Below are 17,155 nucleotides of genomic sequence, written 5' to 3'. Positions count from 1 at the left end.
AACTTGGGGCTATTTTTCCAGACTCTGTGATTACCAGTCCTGCTTTTCGCCAATTTTCAATCCCCAGCCAAGACTGGTTGTGCACAGCATGATCTGAATGCTGAGGATGGTCAGGGATCAAAGGGAGGTCATAGTCTCATGGCTATGCATGGGTACAGAGCTGTGGGAAGCAGAGGGTTATTCACTGTCAGGAGGGGCAGCTGGCCTGATGGCTATCAGGGGCAGATGTTTTGGGGTAAGAGAAATGTTGTCTGTATGGAACTAGCTTTTTGTCTAAAAAATGTGACTCCAGATTGGGGTTGAGTCTGACTGGAAGTCCAGGAGCCCCAAGGTGGCAAGTGCATGCCTGTTCAGAGCAGTTGCGTTTATATCAGCATGTAATCATATGGGCTCATCAATGCACATGCAAACAGTGTTGCATTTAAGCAGGTGTGCGATCAGCCCAGAATAAAAGCATCAACCTCTGCTGTCGGAAGTGAGGGATGAGATTGCATGAAGCCTTGCAGCCCCCAGGAAAGTGAAAGGAGTGCAGGGGTCACTTTCATCCCACAGTGGTCAGTGCAACCCTAGCAGGTAGGAGGCAGCAGGTAGGCAGAGCCTTCAACTCATTTCCCTTGTTCTGTTTGTGTGTGAAAGCCAAGGGATGGTGACCTCTGCATAAGGCATGTATTTGCCCTGAGAGGAAACCACGGCACAGTGAGCTGTTCTGCAAAATGCTTCAAGAACTTGTAAGAAATTTGCCAGGAGAGATGTAGGATGTGTTGCCCTGCTGCTACAGCAGCCAGAAGCTCTCAGAGCAGGTTGATGATGCTAATGCACTCTCATCACCTACGGTTCCCTCTGACATGAATGATATCAGAGCTGCAGATTGCAGGGTCCTTCCCAGTCCATGCAGTCAGTGGGTGCTGCTGGCAGGGAGGCAGCAGCATGGTGCCCACAGGGGGTGTGTGCTTGTGCATCCGCTTTTGCACGTGTGTGTGTGTGTGTGTGTGTGTGTGTGTGTGTGTGTGTGGTGGGTAGCAGGGTGAGGGAAACCTGCTTCCCTGCTGGCCATCAGACCTCATTGCTGGTGGCTGCTGAGCCCCTTGCTGATTTGCTGGGGAATCAGCAGTATTTTTGTCTGACTTCGCTTTGCAAGGTGTGGCCTGCCATCGTGCCTTTGGGTTAAACAGAAAATTGGCCAGTATCACTTGCAGGAGTGGGGCTTTAGTCTTTCTCAAGGGCCGTGTTGAGCTTGTTCAGTGGGTGAGAAAACTTTGACTCCCTAATGCACCCATTCGTCTCCTTCCTTCACTTTTGCTTCTCTGTTCCCTTCTCTTTATGACCCTTACTATTTTTCCATCCACAGCAAAACTGTTCACATCAAGGTAATTGATGATGAGGAGTATGAAAAAACCAAGAATTTCTTCATTGAGCTGATGAGTCCCCGCATGGTGGATATGAGTTTACAAAAAGGTGTAGTACTGGCCCTGCAGACTAACATTAACGTTCTTTCCTCTTCTTTTCCATCTCCTTCCTCTTCTCCTCCTCTTCCTCTGATGTCTCTCTGTCTCCAACCGCTCTGCCCTAAACACTGCTGTGCGCACACACTGTGTCACATGGTACCTGTGGGGTGGCATGGGGAGTGATGCTAAGAGTAGGAGAGGCAAAGTGGCCAGGGGTGCAGAGATAGAAGAATGGAAAGCAGTCCTGCTTGTCTGTATTTCTGTGGTAGCTTAAGATGGGCCTTCTGCCATCCCCACTGCAGGGTCCAAGCAAATTTTCTGGTGTCAGTGGGAAGATGCTGGCTAGAAACGTCTCAGGAGACGTCATCACCCAGCCCTGGTCCTGTGGTGTGTCCTGGTCAGACCCATGTTAGAAAAAGACAGGAATCAAGGCCTGGTAGAGAAGCAGCTCCTATAACTTTTGAGAAGGACTTTGCAAAGGCTGTGCAGCCCTCGTCCAGCTGCTGCGGAGTGGCTCTTGGAGGGCAGGAAGGGCTAATGCCCCACTTTGGTTTGCCTGAGGGCTCACAGTAGCTGTGTGCATTGCAGGGGCGCTGGAGGGAGCCAGAAGAGAAGGGGCCCCACTCCAGCGGCCAGGGTATTTCTGTTTGAGCCTCAGAGGTATTTTAGTGCCATTGTGTCCCTTGTGAGGTCCCAGCAATGCTGGCTGCTCCCTGGGAAAGCTGTGTCTTCATCCATGGGACAGGTCAGGGGGAAAAGGCAGATGCTATCAAGGAGAAAAAGCAGTAAGAGGTGCCATTTTAAAAATGGAAATTAGAACTATCAGCCTCCTTTGCAGCTGACAGAGCTGTAGCCTGCTGCCAGAATCCCACTTCACCCCACTGGGGAATGTGTCTGTGAATGCCCATCTCTCTCTGTCCTCTTCAGGCTTCCAGCCCAGAATCTCTACAGATTTATTATTAATTTTGAGGGTAGTAGAAGCAATTGATCTTCCAGCTAAAATGCAGTGGGTACCTCAGGGTGGTCCCTGGTGATTTCCAGGCAGCCGATACCCTCTCCATTACCATCTGACACTGAAAACAAATGCGCTGCAGAAGTCGCCTTCCACTAACCATCAGCAAGGCCCTCCTCCCCCTTTCCTTCCCTCCCTTCTCACCTCCTCGTGAGTTCCCTCTACTTTTAACACCCTCCCGCTCCCTAAGGAGCAGCTGTGATGGATGCCCTGTGTCCAAGAGGCAGGCCGACGTGCACCGCTCTGGCGGGGAAGGGGCTGCGTGCCAGGAGCCTGCACTGCTGCTGCCACCGCCGCTGCTGCTGTCACCTCACCTCTGGCCAGCTGACCTGCTGTACACGGTTGTCTTTCTTGTTGTCCCTACAGGAAGACCGTAAGGGTTAAGATAGTAGATGAGGAGGAATACGAAAGGCAGGAGAATTTCTTCATTGCCCTTGGTGAACCGAGATGGATGGAACGAGGAATATCAGGTGTGAGATCCTTTATGAAAAAAAAAAATTTGAAAAAAGAAATAATCAGAGTCAAGTCTCCAAACCACAAATCCAGAAAATACAACCTTCTTTCTCCTCCTCTCCCCTCCCTCCTTTTATCCTCCTCCTGTAGATGGATTGGTTTTTACTCTCTGCCCTCCTGTATTCTTGCTTTCACCCTGTTCCGGTGTCATCTCTGCCTTTTAGAGCCCAGCTTACTTACGATCCTCCTGTTGTGCAATGCTTGAGCCTCGAAGGCTGTATTATTTTGATTGGGTTTCCTTGTCTTGATATGTTTCTTTGTTCTGAGCACACCTCTGCCGTTTTCCCCTCTCCTGCTCCTTTGCCAGGACCTTGGGGAATGAGAAAGGCAAGAGAAGGGTGTAATGCATGGCTGCCCCTTCAGCTCTTCCCATATGCCCTCCCAGTCCTTCCCTCTGTTGTTGCGTGCCAGTGGCATTGCCTTGGTGCTCTTGGGTCCCTATGCGGTGCAGTGAAAAGCCTGTGAGAGAAGAGGGAAGGTGTGAGGTATCTTGTTTTGCTTTAAAAAGGAAAAAAAAAAAAAGGAAAAAAAAGGTCCTCCATGACTTTCATCTGAAAACCCCCTTAATGTGGCACAAACATTTGCAGTCTGTCATGTGAAGGGTGCAGGGCTCTGCTGAGGTCTTTCTTCATCAGCAGTGAGACCCAGGGTCTCCCAGCAGAGCAAGATTATAGTGGGAGTAAACCCTGACTTGTGTTTTTTGCCTTGCCTACATGTATCTTTGTCTTTGTATGATTTGTGTTTGACTTTTTTCTCCCTGAGCGGGTCTTGCTATTGGATTCACCAGCTTTGAGGTGGCCCAGGAGCGCCAAACTTTAGACAGAAGCATTTTACATGAGGGAATTCAAATCCACCTTCTGGGTGTCTGATTTAGAGTGGAGACAGACGTGTGCACCCATGAGCTGATTTCTGCTCCTGGCAGTCATTCATGCATCTCACAGCTTTCCCTTGCTGAAACGTCTCCCATCTCTTATCTCGCCAGCACAGCAGCTGCCCTCTGGCCTGTCCGAGCAACCATGCACAGCTCTCCAGGACGTTTGGGATAGATGCAGCTTGCATTAGCATGACAATGTCATACAGCGTTCCTGGATTTGTAAAATGTAAACCCAAAGAGGATTCATAGTTTAATGCCTTTAGACTCCTTCTGGCAGCCTGTAGGCCACGAGGGACATTAGGATTCATGTGTCTGTTGAGCACAGACACCCAGGTTTCACCAAAGTCCAATTGTCCTTAGTGGAGGCAGTGACCAACCTGCCATATCCGATGAGGGTATGTCCCAGCAGTTAATTGCCTTCAAGGGTCAACATGTGAGCACAGCTTCTAGGTAGAAGTTGTTTGGCCGCGGCTTGTAACCTCTAGTCATTATCCTACTTTTCTCTGTCAGATGACAGAACTGTATAGTAGTATGCCACAGCTTCTGTGTAGGTACCTGCTCACAATTACACTTGGATGTTTTCTTGTGAGTTTAAGGAGATTAAGCTCTTTGAATCTGTCAGAAAAGTGTTCAGCCCTAGGTCAAAGTCTCCAACCCTGGAATCACCCCGGGGTTTCCTCTTAACATGTGCTCCTTCCTCAGCAGGTACAAGAGGAAAATCACCTGCCTCTGGCTCTCTCCTGCTTAGGCACTTGGCAGCTTGGAGCATCACACTGAAGCTTCTGCTCAGTTGTCTGTTCTCTGTGAGCCTTGCATCCTTTTCTAAACCAGTGAGCTTCAGGGTACAGAGTTAGGATCGGGCTGTTTTTTGTGAAGTCCTGCACTTCTTTTTCCCCTGTAGGCCATATTGCGTCTGGCTGAATAAAAATACATATTTGAAAAAAATCCAAATAGCTCCTAACATGGTTCAGTTGTAAAATGTCCTTGTTTTTATTAGGACAGCCAGAATGCTGTACTGTGTGTCTCTTATTTACACCAGCATTGGCTGGAGTCAGTGAAGCTTCCTGATTTGCAACAGGCAGAGTGGAAATGAGAGCTGGACTGAATGATCTGCAGCACAGAGCCCGCAGGCTAGGAGTTTCAGTCACCGCTGGTCAGGGTGCACCCTCGGATGGACCCTCTTTACAGGGAGGAAGTAAAGGACCATGCTGAACAGGAGATGCGGAGCCCTGCTTGGCCTCATAAGAGAAAAGTCAGAGTGAGAGCACTGTGGGATTCAAATCTGAGAGGCAGGAGATTAGAATGCATTTGTAAATGTTGCTGGCACAAGGTGGCACAGTCGCTGCACCAATTCCAGGGCATCTGGAAAGATCCCCAGCTCTGTAGTGCTACATGCCATGGCATCTCCGACAGGCGTACCTTGTGCCCGGGATGAAGAATAAGGAACTATGCGAGACTCCCATCAGGAGTGATCGAGAGCAGATGCTGTCGCCAGCAGCTTCACGGGGTGCACATGTGAGCAGCTGGCTCCCGGCGGAGAGGCAGCAGCCCGGGATGCGCTCAGGAAGCATGCAGCCTGACGTACAGTGCCGGGAAGGGATGCTCACTCTGGCTGCTACACATGTGTTTTGCAATCATCACGCCATTGCAGGGGCAGATTCCAGATGGTTTATTTATTGCAAAGAATGCATGCAACTGAAACAGCCTGCAGGCTGCAAGGTCAGAGCAACCACCTTGGTGTGTGGGTACTGCCATTGCCTTGCACCCACAGATGAAGGAAACAGCCCAAAACACAGCTGCCTAGCTGGCACTTCCCTTGGGTTTGCTGCAGTGGTGAATGGACCCAAAGCAACTCATGGCAAGGGCAAAGCACAACTTCTGCATCCTCTGACAGGTTCAGGCTAGCTAGGTTACTTCTGATGAAGAGTCTCTCTGGGTTTCAGCTACCCACTCATTTGTTTCCAGCACCACACGTGGTTTTCTTGACAGTGTGTCGTCATTCCGTTGTTACTCTGCACTTAGCCTGTTCCTGTAGGAGTATTGGATGTTCTCAGACAGCTCTTCTCAAAACCACTCTTTTGGCCCCTGTTGGGAGCACAGTAGTGTTGGGCACCTCAGCTGACTGTCAGTCATGTCTGGAAGTAATCTGCAATCTGGGGCATGCAAACGCAGCCAGTCCATCACAGTCATGCTTGTACTACCATAGCTTTGTGCAAAGGGCCTGATCTCGCCCCAGGACCTCCGCATGCAGGGGGAAGCTGCTAGCTTACCTTAAATATACAAGCGAGGTAGCAGTGATGAAATCAGTGATGAAATGTGATGCCCTGAAGGGAAGGCAGAGCTGAAGGGAGGGATGTGTAGATGGGTGCTTTTCAAACCAGCCAGGGGCAGAGTTTGAGTGGTTTATTTTGAGATGCAGAACTTGGTCCTGAGCCCAGTGTTATTCAAATCCAGTGTGCCATCCCTGAGGGTACCACACTGCTGCTGGCTGCAGTGGCAGTGGTTTCTGATAGACACACAGTAGAAGAAGATCCAGGCAAGAGTAGGGTTTGCTACCATACGGCTCATATTGCTGACTGTGCTTCCCCATACACATCCTGGTAAAAAGCATGCACCTCCAGTCAAGGGAACATCTCCTTGTCCCTGAACAAAGCTGTGGGGCAGAAGGGTGTATCTCCAGGAATGTCTCTGTGAGGGCCAGAGCTCAGCATTAAGTTCATTCTATTGCTCTTGCTGTTTGCATCTCTTAGCACCTTACCGGAAGAAAAAGCATCTCTACCCAGAAAGGTAGCTGTGGTGGTTCAAACATGAATTCCTGTCTTCATGTTGCTCAGGGCTTGCACAACATGTAACAGCTAGTGGTACAGCCTTTTCACTGACACATCTTGCACCACCTGCAGATGCTACTCCTCGCTGTTTACCCCCAATTTTATTAATGCTGTGCTGTTTTGAGCCTTGGGGCATTTGGTTGTTAAACCTTGCCATAAGGAGAGCGGACCACTCACTGCTGTTATATAAATGCTACCCCTGCAATACCAGACTTTGTCTTGCAGCTCAGTTATTCTTTTTCACCAACTGCTTTCTGCAGCTGGGGTTTTTCAAAGCCTTTCTGATCACCCAAACAAATCACATCAAGTAGTTTTACTTTAGCAGCTCTTTTTGTTGATGTGCTCCAATAATTCAAACAGATGATAATAGATCTGAGATGGGTATCTTTCCAGCCTAGTCTGTGATGAAGACCAATACTGACTTCGTAGTGGCATATCAGATGCAAAGAGCACTGGCAAAGATGGTGCTTGCTGCAAGCCTGTTATATCGAAGTGAATGAGTAAAAAGAAATCAGAGACTCATATTCTTTGCTTGGCAAAGATGGCAGATGTTTCTTTTCTGTATCCTCCTGGCTATCTCCCAGATTTACTGATGGTTTTGTCTTCTCCATTTCTAAGAAATTAATCTCTGAATCCTTCTTGTCTTACCTTTCCTCCATATGTGCAGTCACATAAACTGGATCCCTGTCTCCCGAGAACTGCAGAGCTTTGAAAGCTCCCAGCACCTTGAGCCACCTTCCCGGCCATCCTTTTTCCAGCACCTTTTAAAAGTGTTCCTGCAGTGAAATGAGTCTTTTCCTTTATGACAAGACGCTGCCTGTTGGTTTGACTCTTGCTCTCATGGCAGCTTTGGTATTGTGTCAGCTCACAACTCAGAATGAGGATTTTGCTGCTGTCAGCCCAGCAGGATTTTTGAGACATATTTTCTTCACACTTCAGCTCTCACACTTTTTCCTGAGTCCTGGATTACAGGAGAAAAATTCGCTTTGCTTTACCTGGGTAAATTCAGTCTGCTGCTTAAACTGGGATTAACCGTAGTGTTGATGAAGCCTGAAAGGCAAGTGGGTCTACTTTGGAAGATTTGACTTGATTTCAGATAATAGTGAAAAATTGGAAAATTATGTTTCATGAGGGTAATTGGGCATCTGCTCATGAGAATTCAGCTCGTGGCACAGCAGTGGACAGTTCAACCTCAGAGCTGGTGCATGAAGGCAGAGTCTTGATGGTTATGCTTTGTAAAAGGGACCAACATCCTTCATGCAAAATTTTGCTTTAGAAAGCATGTCTCCCACAAGGTACGAGTTCACTGGAAACTGGAGCACAGATGGCTGGTGAGCACTACTGAACAGCTTGCTGGCATGACCTGGCTTGAGAAGATTTTGTCTGAAGTCCTCTCAGCCCTCCCAGCACAAGTCAACTGCTCTGGACATATTTTGCAACACAGCTCCTTTTAATCCAGTGTCAGCACCCCTGATGGGAAAGCATTGTGCTCCAGAGGAAGGATGTGGCTGGGAGTCACAGAATGAGGATTAAACTGCACAAGAAGAAAGATTCCTAGCTTGGATTGATCCAGCAAGTTATCTGTATCAAATATTGATGGAACACTGTGACTTGGTACAAAGGTCTGTGCCTGTAAAAGATAAGCAGCATCGATACAGGAGCACATGCGCTGCAGTCTTCTGAAATGTGGGCAGATGCTTCTTAGTATTTTCCTTCTTCCATCAGCTGCTGATGGGAATAGCATAGAAATGTTAGATTGCTGTTACCTCTTTCCCAAAGGTTTAATAATTTCCTTACAGCTCTGTGATTAATCTGAACTCTGCTGATTCTCCTGATGTAGTAGAGTCTCTTGGAGTCTGCAATAATAACAGCATTAAGGTTAATGCTGCAAAATCTCTGTGTTGTTTAGCCTATAAAAACCATGTTTATAGCTCTCCACAGTCCATTAGGGAAACTGTTCGCTCACCTCAGTGAGTGGAGGCAGAGCCTGTGGACAGTTACATCTGGAAGATGGAGGAACCTTACCTCTCTGGGGAACTGAGCCTGCCGTTTGCTTGGTCACTGAGCTCCTTTGGGTGTGTACAAAGTGCAAGCAGTGTGTTCTTGCCTTTGGCTGACTCTGACTGCCCTGCTGCATGACTGAGGGTCTCATCAAAATCCAGCCTCCTCTTCGTAATTTCAGCCTCACTCTGTAAATCCCAGGCCTTTAACAAGGATCCACTGATCTACCCAGTGGCTTCCTGGAGCCTTTGGGGAGAATGATTAACAAAGATTTATGTTAATGAAGAATGAATCCAGAATAAAGCATGCAGTGCTCGCATGGTCAAATCTCTCTGCAAGGTAAACAGCAGAAAAAAAGGTATTTCACTGTTTAGAAAAAGGCTGAGACACACATTTAGCACACTGGGTTGCTGTAAACTACAGGATTGCCCCCAGTGGCTGTTCCCAAGCCTGGTTCCTCTTGGGTTAGCTTTCTTTGGTTTTGGTAGAGTTAAAGCAGGAGAGAATTCAGCCCCTTATCTGTAACACACACCAACACAGGTGTCAGAGCAGGATATGGCTCCAAAGTACACTGAAAACATGCAGATGAAATAGTTTATTAGTAAATAGCTTTTTTAGTAGCTAAGTTCACATCTAAATTTGCCAGTTCCATGGGTGGACATTTGTGCACACAATTTTGGCTTCACCTGGTGAAAACCAGGCCTGTAGCGCAGAGAAATCCCAGCAAAGGATGAAACTGGGATCCAGAGAGGAAGGCTTTGGGTCTTCTGAGAGAGTCAGTGCCATATACCTTGTCTGTGGGCATGCAGGTTTGTCTGCATTCATGTCATGCAAGGATTAGGTAAGGGATACTTGGAACTGCTATTTTGGATTTGATTGTGGAACTAATTTTAGCAGCTCCTTGTAAGAATATGCTTGTCAAGCCTTTGGGACTACCTGAGATGCCAACAGCAATGAGGTGGCCTGGCTTAGCCCCATGAGAAGTGTGCCACGCAGAGCAGGAGTGCAGGAGCGGGAGAGGTGCCCTGGGGAGCGATAGAGGGGTGCAGCCCAGGCTGGGTGGAAGCGGAGAGATGCTTGTGGGATGGGAACAGCACGGGGACTGTCAGCAGGGCTGGTACAGGTACAGCATCCTGAGATGGACTACAGGAAACATTACAGGTCCGAGAAACATTACAGGTCAGAGCTAAGGTCACATCAGCAGATGTACGTGCAGGAAAAAAGCTTTACTCTGCAAAATCATTTTCTTGCTTGCATGCACAGCATTCACGCAGAAATATAGAGATAAAATAATCCCTTGGCTTTCTGCATCTGTATTCTTGATGTTTCGTTCATAGCTTTATAGGCTTCTTCAAATATTCATGTATCATAAGTGAAAATGAGAAAAATAGTTCTTTTGCAGGCTGAAAAGCAAATGGGGGAAAAAATAAAATCAAATCCCAGAGCACTAGAATAACAGTTTCAAAAAACACGAGGAACCAATGATATATATATTTTTTTTTAATAACCACAGTAGCTTAGGGGCCCAGTGGTATTTCATTATATTAAATTTGAACACCAATTCGACCCATCGTACTAATGCCTGTAATTGCAAAAGGCAAATTAAATTTCCCCACATTGTCTGGAGAACCAGAAGACCACAGAATAGTAAGGAAGCCACAGGATAGCATAGAGCTGCAGCAGGACAGAGCTACAAGGAGACTCATGCCACAAGGGGAAGTGACAAACCTGTAGGAGGCTTCCAGGCGGAACTGTGTGGAGGACAGAGCAAACATCCTATTGCTTCTTATGGCTCTGTGGCACTGTACATGCTGCAGAACACATCCGTGAATGGTTCCCCCAAAAGTTTTGGACTTGCCAAAGGAAGTGACCCTGAAATAGAAAGGGTACTCGTCAAGGAGCCTCTTCATTGTCCCTTCCCTTTTCACTGCACCTCCATCTGCCATCTGTGCAAGGGAGACTTCCTGGACTGCCCACGATATTTCCAGCTAGGGAGGTGGATAGATGGATGAAGATCCTGACAAAGTCAATGCTTTTCCACAGGCTGGAAGAAAATCTCCACTTCTGGATGCTGCCCAATGGAGCAGGGAAGTTGGAATTTCCCCAGCCCTGCTGCTGATGTGCTGTGCAACCTTTGACAAATAGCTTAGGAAATCACTTTCAAACAGCACGATTAGGTGTATCTGTATAAAAGTGCCTACTTTTCAGAGGCCTGAACTGGCAAGTTTGGGAAAATGAGCCCTTTTGGACTCCAGCCCATTTCTGAGCTTGCAAAATGTTCCCTTTAGCCTCTCTTTGCTTGCTTTACTATCTGTCAAATGAGGCTGTTAATACTGACTCAGTCTTTCCACAGAGTTTTAAGCTTCTGAGACTAGAAGTGCATGATAGTGTTAGTAATTACAAGATGGTGATTGCATGCAACCAAGTCTTTAGGGACTGGTTTGCTGTTTGAAAGACAGGTAGAACTCAGAACTAAGGCACAGAGCTGGTGCATGGCACCTCTTAAAAAAGTTTGGTACTTTTTCCTCTACAGACTCTTCTGTAGTTAGAGACTGGGATGCAAGCTGTGGCTTTCTAGGGGCAACGCCTAAGAGGGATCCAGCCAGTTGGGTTTCTGTGACAGCTCTGAGGAATGGAGAAATCAAGGCAGGGGAGGGCCAGGAGGTCACTGCCCAAGGCAGCTAGAGGGCTGGACTGTGCCGGTGTGGAAATTCAGGGTAAGGTCCATCCCTTGCAAGGACCTTTGCCCTTCTCCTTCCTTCTTCCCTAATCTCATGGGACCATGTGGTCACATTTCCTGGGTGGCAGTTGCATCCTGCTGGATGACGGTTGCACGGCACATGCAGTGCAGCACTGTCAGGCAGGCCAGCAACTGGGGAGCAAAGAGAGCCGGGAATACTCAAAGTGGTGATGTGTGCCTATTCTCCCCCTGAGCCTCTGGGACTGGTACCTGTGTGTGTGGGATAGGCTTAGGTGAGCTAGGGGATCCTGGGGAATGCCCTGTTCCACACTGGAGGCCAGCGCCCATTTTATCAACACCTTCCTCTGATGATGGTCTTTGCAGCGAGCTGCCTGTCGCGCCTGGCTGCCCTCTCTTCTCAGCCATCCTCTGGTTTACAAGGGCTCCCCAACTGTGCCAAGCCCCACCACAGCCACGTACTTCTGGCTGAGCTGGGGCCAGCTCTACACCTTCAGGTCAATTAGGGTTGTGTCGGCCCCGGCGGCAAGTGTAACCACTCTCCTCCCCTTTTTCCCTTCCTTTCCTTGCTAATCCCCACGTCCATCCCATTCCTCTGCCTTCACTTAGGGGGTGTGTGTGACTTTGGGGGCCAGCACCCTGGTGCTCACAAGCCTCCTCCCCATCTCACTGCTGCAAGTGTCTGCTCCCCAGCCTGTGCCCAACATGAAGCCCCAGTAAGCTCGCACGCTGCCTTGCAACATGTCCATTGTTCACTGACAGCGATCATCTGCAAAACAGCTTTTTCCCCCTGGATATTAACTTACTCCCTCTTTTATTCTCTTTCCCTGTCTTATTTTCTTCTCTCCCTACAGCCTTGCTGCTCACCCAAGGTAAGTGCTTTTTCTCCTTTCCTCTGCCTGCTCTGGCTCTATTTTTGTCCCCTTTGGTCAGCCCCTGTGTTTCTGTTTGCTTTGTTGTAGACAACCCCAGCTGGTGGTATTTGTGTCCAGCAGGAACTAGTTAAGAGCAATGCATTAAGAATATGACAGTGATTGATTGACATCTAAGAGCATTTCCCATATTCCAGATTCTTCCCTGTGGCTCTGGGAAATGACACAGGCAGGGTTGCAAAGCAGAGCACGGAGCTGTGGCTGGTCTGGGGCCATGACTCAACCCCCTCTTTAGGCAGCTCTGGGGCTTGGGTTGTGCTTTTCTGCTGGGGCATGGGATGGTGTTGCCTGGGGCGAGCAAGGGTGCAGGGCTGTGAAAGTGTCCCCTTCCCATAGAGGATTAGGCCATGTGTCACCCCTTAGTGCATGCACCCATGTGCTCCCCATCTCTCATCCATGGGGGTCCCAGGAGTGTGACCAGCAACAGGCAGTGCTGCCCAGGCATGACAAGCACCAGCACCATTTCCCTCCTCACCCTCAGCTCTGGTTTTTCACTCTTCATCTCTCCCTGTGGCAAGATTTTACATGCATTAATACTGAGTCTCCCCTTCCTTGCCTGAAATCCCAGTTACGGCAGTCTCCCTTGATCCCACTGCAGTGCGATGTACGCCAGCTGTATTTTTCTTATTCCTTCAATTCCTGATATGATTACAGTTGAATTTGCACTAAAGAAACATTTGTCAAAAGATAAGGGCATGCAGCAGGGTGCAGAGAGGAGCTCGAGTCTGACAGGTTTGCAAACAGAGCTGGAACCCAAAGCGTTCATCATGCCTGAGCTGTGCTGCAAATCAAAGGAACAGCATCTGCCACCCTAGCTTTGGCCTCTGCTTGTTTTTGGAGGATGCCAAATCTGTTGTGCAGGGAATGGCCTGAGCCCACTGGATATTGGGCTAATTAGGAAATTGCTAGTGGCAGGCAGAAATCCCCAGCTCCCCAAATACCAGCTTGGGGTGTTTACAGAGAACTTAATGGAGCTGTGGACATTTTCCTTTGTTACTTCTTCAGGTCTGGGAGGACTGGAGATAAGTTGAGCACAGCCTTCTTCCCAGTAATTTCATTGCTTTAATTCAGTAGCTGCCTAATTTGATCAGAACCCCAGAAATCAAATAATTTCTATTACAATAACATAGCTTTCCTCCCTCTGTTGTGATCCAGCCTGATTGCTTTTGGCAGCTTTTATTGGAGAACTTGGTCACCAGCTATGGACTTTCCAGTTAATAAAGAAAAGCTTCCTCCCTGTCTGGGAGGAGGATCCCTGGGGTGCCACCCTCGCTGGGTTGCCCTGGGGTGCCCCTCTGTTTATGCAGCGTGTGTTTGGCCTGCAGTTTTGAGCTCATGGTGCTCGGTCCCGGCTCCTGCTTCAAGCCAGCAGCCGGCTGGTGAGCAGAGCCCTTTCGCTGCAGAGGCACGTGCTGGAGCGAGTGTCACTCAGCAGCAATCACAGCTAATCAGCAGGGAGAGAAGTGATGTCCTCGTTTAGTCTGTGTCATGTTAGATTTAGATTACACAGGCACGCAGGAATCATGGTAAAAAACCCTGCATCATGTGTCAGCCCCGCTCCTCGTCCCCTTGTTCCCACAGCTTTTCCCAGGCAGTGTCCCTTTTCCCAGGGCTGTGTCCCTGGGAATGCTGGGTGCCCCGGCTCTTCTCTGCAGTGCTGGGGCATTCACCTTCCCATGGCACCTCTTCTGCAGCCCCCACAGGGCCAGAAGTGGCTTGGGCCCAGGTCATTGCAGTGGCTCCATCTCCTAGCAGAAGCCCTGGGGTGCACCAGTGGATGAGCCCAAGTGAAAATGCCCCTCTTGTCCCAGAAGCCCTTATCTGGGGGTAAATGGGAGAGCCTGGCTCTGCGCCCCTGCCTTGTAGAACCCTCCCTGGGAAACAGGGCTATGAATTTCACAGAAGGCAAAGTACCTGGGCACGGGAGAACCTTTGCACAGGTTCAGCTCAATATTGGCTTCTTCCAAACAGGCTCTCCGAGCCAGACTTGCAAGGCTGCGCAAAGCTTTTGAAAGCCTTGGTAGGCCAAGTGTCCAGTACCTGCTGCTGGGGCTGCAGAGAACCACAGTGGTATTGAATGGCTGTGGAGTGACTTGAGAGTCAAACCTGTTTGGGTTTTTTAACTCCTCTGTTGCATAACCTTTTGTTTTGGCACTGGCAATGATCTCTCTGTATATACTTTATACAGGGAAATATTTGATACCAAAGTCCATAGCTGCTCCAGTTGTCCCTGCTATTGCCAGCAGTGAACAAGCTGCTCTGGTGGTCTTCCCAGCCTTTGCAAAAGTCACTGAAAGTCTGAGTAGAGTCTTTGCTTGCAAGTTCTTGGGCTCAGGAAGTCCACATCTTTAAAGCGATGAGGAATTACCTAAATGGTAGATGCTGCTCTACTTCCATTTCCACTTATGCACACACATCAAAGAAAATATTTCTAAATATGTTTCTTCATTTCTGTATTGAAACTGCTGGGTCCACAGTGGGAAATGCTGGGGAGCAGCAACGCCAGTTGACTGGCCTGTTGGGGACGGTTGCGTTAACAGCAATTTCAAGGCAGAGCCGTTGGTGGAATAATGTGCAGTTTCCAGCCCTGTGCCTTAGCCTCCCTCTCATGAGTGTGCAGCATTTCCCAGTTAGCTTTAAGGATGCTGGGGCATGTTTACTGGATGTATCATGCCTCAAAAATAGCTTTCAGGGCTAAGTAAGCAGATTCATCCCTTTTTAGAAAGCAGCCCAAGCTGGCGGTGCTTGTGCATGTGCATGTGTTTCAGTAAAGGGCATATCCATATGCTAACCTGAAAAGCCAGAATGTCTTTTAGCCAGCAGTCTTCCCTAGCTGTGACTGACAGCTTGACAGCACTCTGGAGAGAGGGACTCATTCATGCTCACTGCTTACTTTGTTTAGCCAGGATTATATTTTATTGAGCAGCAGCAAAAAGTTCCCATTTTAATTGTTGTTTTAATTTCTTCCTAGCAGCTCAGTCCCCAGAAGGGATGACCTTCATGCAGATACATGCCATCTCTAGAAATGGATGGAGATCAAGGGGTGTGAAATGGCTCTCATAGCAAACTTCAGTGAATACATTGCTGGTTTTAATCCAATTTATTTAGCAAGTGACAGGGAATACAAACTGGTCTGTGGCTGGTATTCTTGCAGCACTGCCCAGGTGATGGTTATCTACTTCTCTGATGATGTTACAAGGACTTCCCATTGCCTATTTCAGCTCAAATGATGCAGTGGCCACGTTACGCCATGGAAATGGTCTTTATCTAACTTTGATATATGATGTGTCCTGGAGGCCACATGCAATGCCCAGTTCCAATTTAGTCCCCCTGGTCTGAAGAAGGTTGAATAGGCAAGCACCCATGTAGTAAGTACCCTGCAGGAGCAATGCATGATGTGGGAATGCTGCTCTGTGCTCCCCATTCTCCTGGAAGAAATAAAAGGAGGAGGGGATCTGCTTACAGCATTTCAAGCCCAGGAAACTGCCTATGACGTGTAGGTCTGAAAGCACTTTGAAAACAGCTGCAGATCAAGTCCCTGGATGGCGCTGCAAGTGTAAGTCATTGTGCTGTGTAAGTCATTGTGCTGTTGAGAGAGCTGAGCAGTGAGCATAGCAGGGATGTGCCCAGCGCTGCCTGGCAGTGGCAGGACTGTAACTGGGGGCTGCTGGCCCCCTCCTCTGTCCCACTTTTAAGGGTTTAAACTGACCCTGAAAGAAGCAGAGTAAGTGAGGACAGAGTGGTTTAACCAAAACCCTCTGCTTGCCTCCTGCAGGCAGATGCTAGAGTCAGCTGTGGCCATTGCTACAGCCTGGCCCAAAGCAGACTTCATTCTCATTACTCCCACCCAGCCTTTGATCCTACCAGACCTGTTGTCTCCCCCGCTTATAGCATCTCTTCTAACCTGTGGGCTCCTTGGCATGAGGAGCAGAGTACCTTGATGTAGCACCTGGCACAGCAGCCCTGTGTGTGCTCCTGTAGCCCTGATGGGTTGTTAGCACTCGCTGATAGCACACACCTATATACCAGAGTAGGTGAGATGTAGGGGATCCCTCTCTCACCACCTTCCCCTTCCCAGGGAGGAAGTGGCAGCAGCCCAGAAGGTCCTGGCAAGCTCTTTTTCTTGCTGGGCATAGCCAGACCTTATCAGGCTTAATTAGGGTTGACAGCACAGAGTCCTGTCAACCCAAATTCCTGGGGTACAATCTGCATTGAAAAGCAGGTACTGATGCTGATACAAACAGAAATCAGGCTAGTTAATAATTAAGCTGCAGCTTGGCAGCATTCACCTTGACAGACTTGACCTTCTGAATTAAAAATCTGTCTCTTCCCCCGCCTTGTGTTTTATTCATCACAGCCCTTGGTAGCGTTCTTTACAGGCTACTGCCCTGGGGGGTGTGTGACACACCTCACCAATGCCCTACCGCTGCTTCCTGGAAGAGCCCTCCAAGACCCTAGCCCTACCACCTGGTCCCTCAGGAGGTGGGGCCCTGTGGCTACCATAGATGTGTGAGCATGCCCCATGCTTGCCACAGTGGCCTCCTGTGGCTCCAAAGGCAGGCTGGTGCACATGGCTGCCAGCTGAAGTTCTTCCCTGAGAGGCAGGAGTATCGGGAGCGTGCCCTGCCACTGAGATGTTGTAAGAGTTGACTCCCTATCAGCTGTTGTGTCTGCACATATGGGGCTCAACTCAGTCCTCAGCATCCCATCAGAACAGATAGACCCAGCAAGCCTGGAGCAGGTTCAGGTTTGAGTTTAGTGCTTTGCAGAAGTTGGCATTGCTTCTTCTACAGGGTGCTCAGGTGTCCTAAAAGGTAGGTGGGGAGAAGTGGTTGATTCATGTAGGTGCTTT

General features: G+C 48.8%; 1 protein-coding gene across 2 annotated transcripts in view; it reads left to right on the top strand.

Moving 5' to 3' along the window:
- SLC8A3 (solute carrier family 8 member A3) overlaps nt 1-17,155 on the top strand; it is a 112,435-nt gene that overhangs the window by 87,406 nt on the left and 7,874 nt on the right. For both annotated transcript variants that reach the window (XM_065686793.1, XM_065686792.1), the window contains exon 4: nt 2,824-2,927. In XM_065686793.1, the coding sequence (XP_065542865.1) occupies nt 2,824-2,927 (104 nt within the window). The remainder of the gene's footprint in view (nt 1-2,823; nt 2,928-17,155) is intronic.

The sequence above is a fragment of the Lathamus discolor genome, chromosome 6 (genome assembly GCF_037157495.1).
Source record: "Lathamus discolor isolate bLatDis1 chromosome 6, bLatDis1.hap1, whole genome shotgun sequence".
In the NCBI taxonomy this organism is placed as follows: Eukaryota; Metazoa; Chordata; class Aves; order Psittaciformes; family Psittacidae; genus Lathamus; species Lathamus discolor.
Note: the sequence above shows the minus strand (reverse complement) of the source record. Positions and strands in the feature narration are given on the sequence as shown.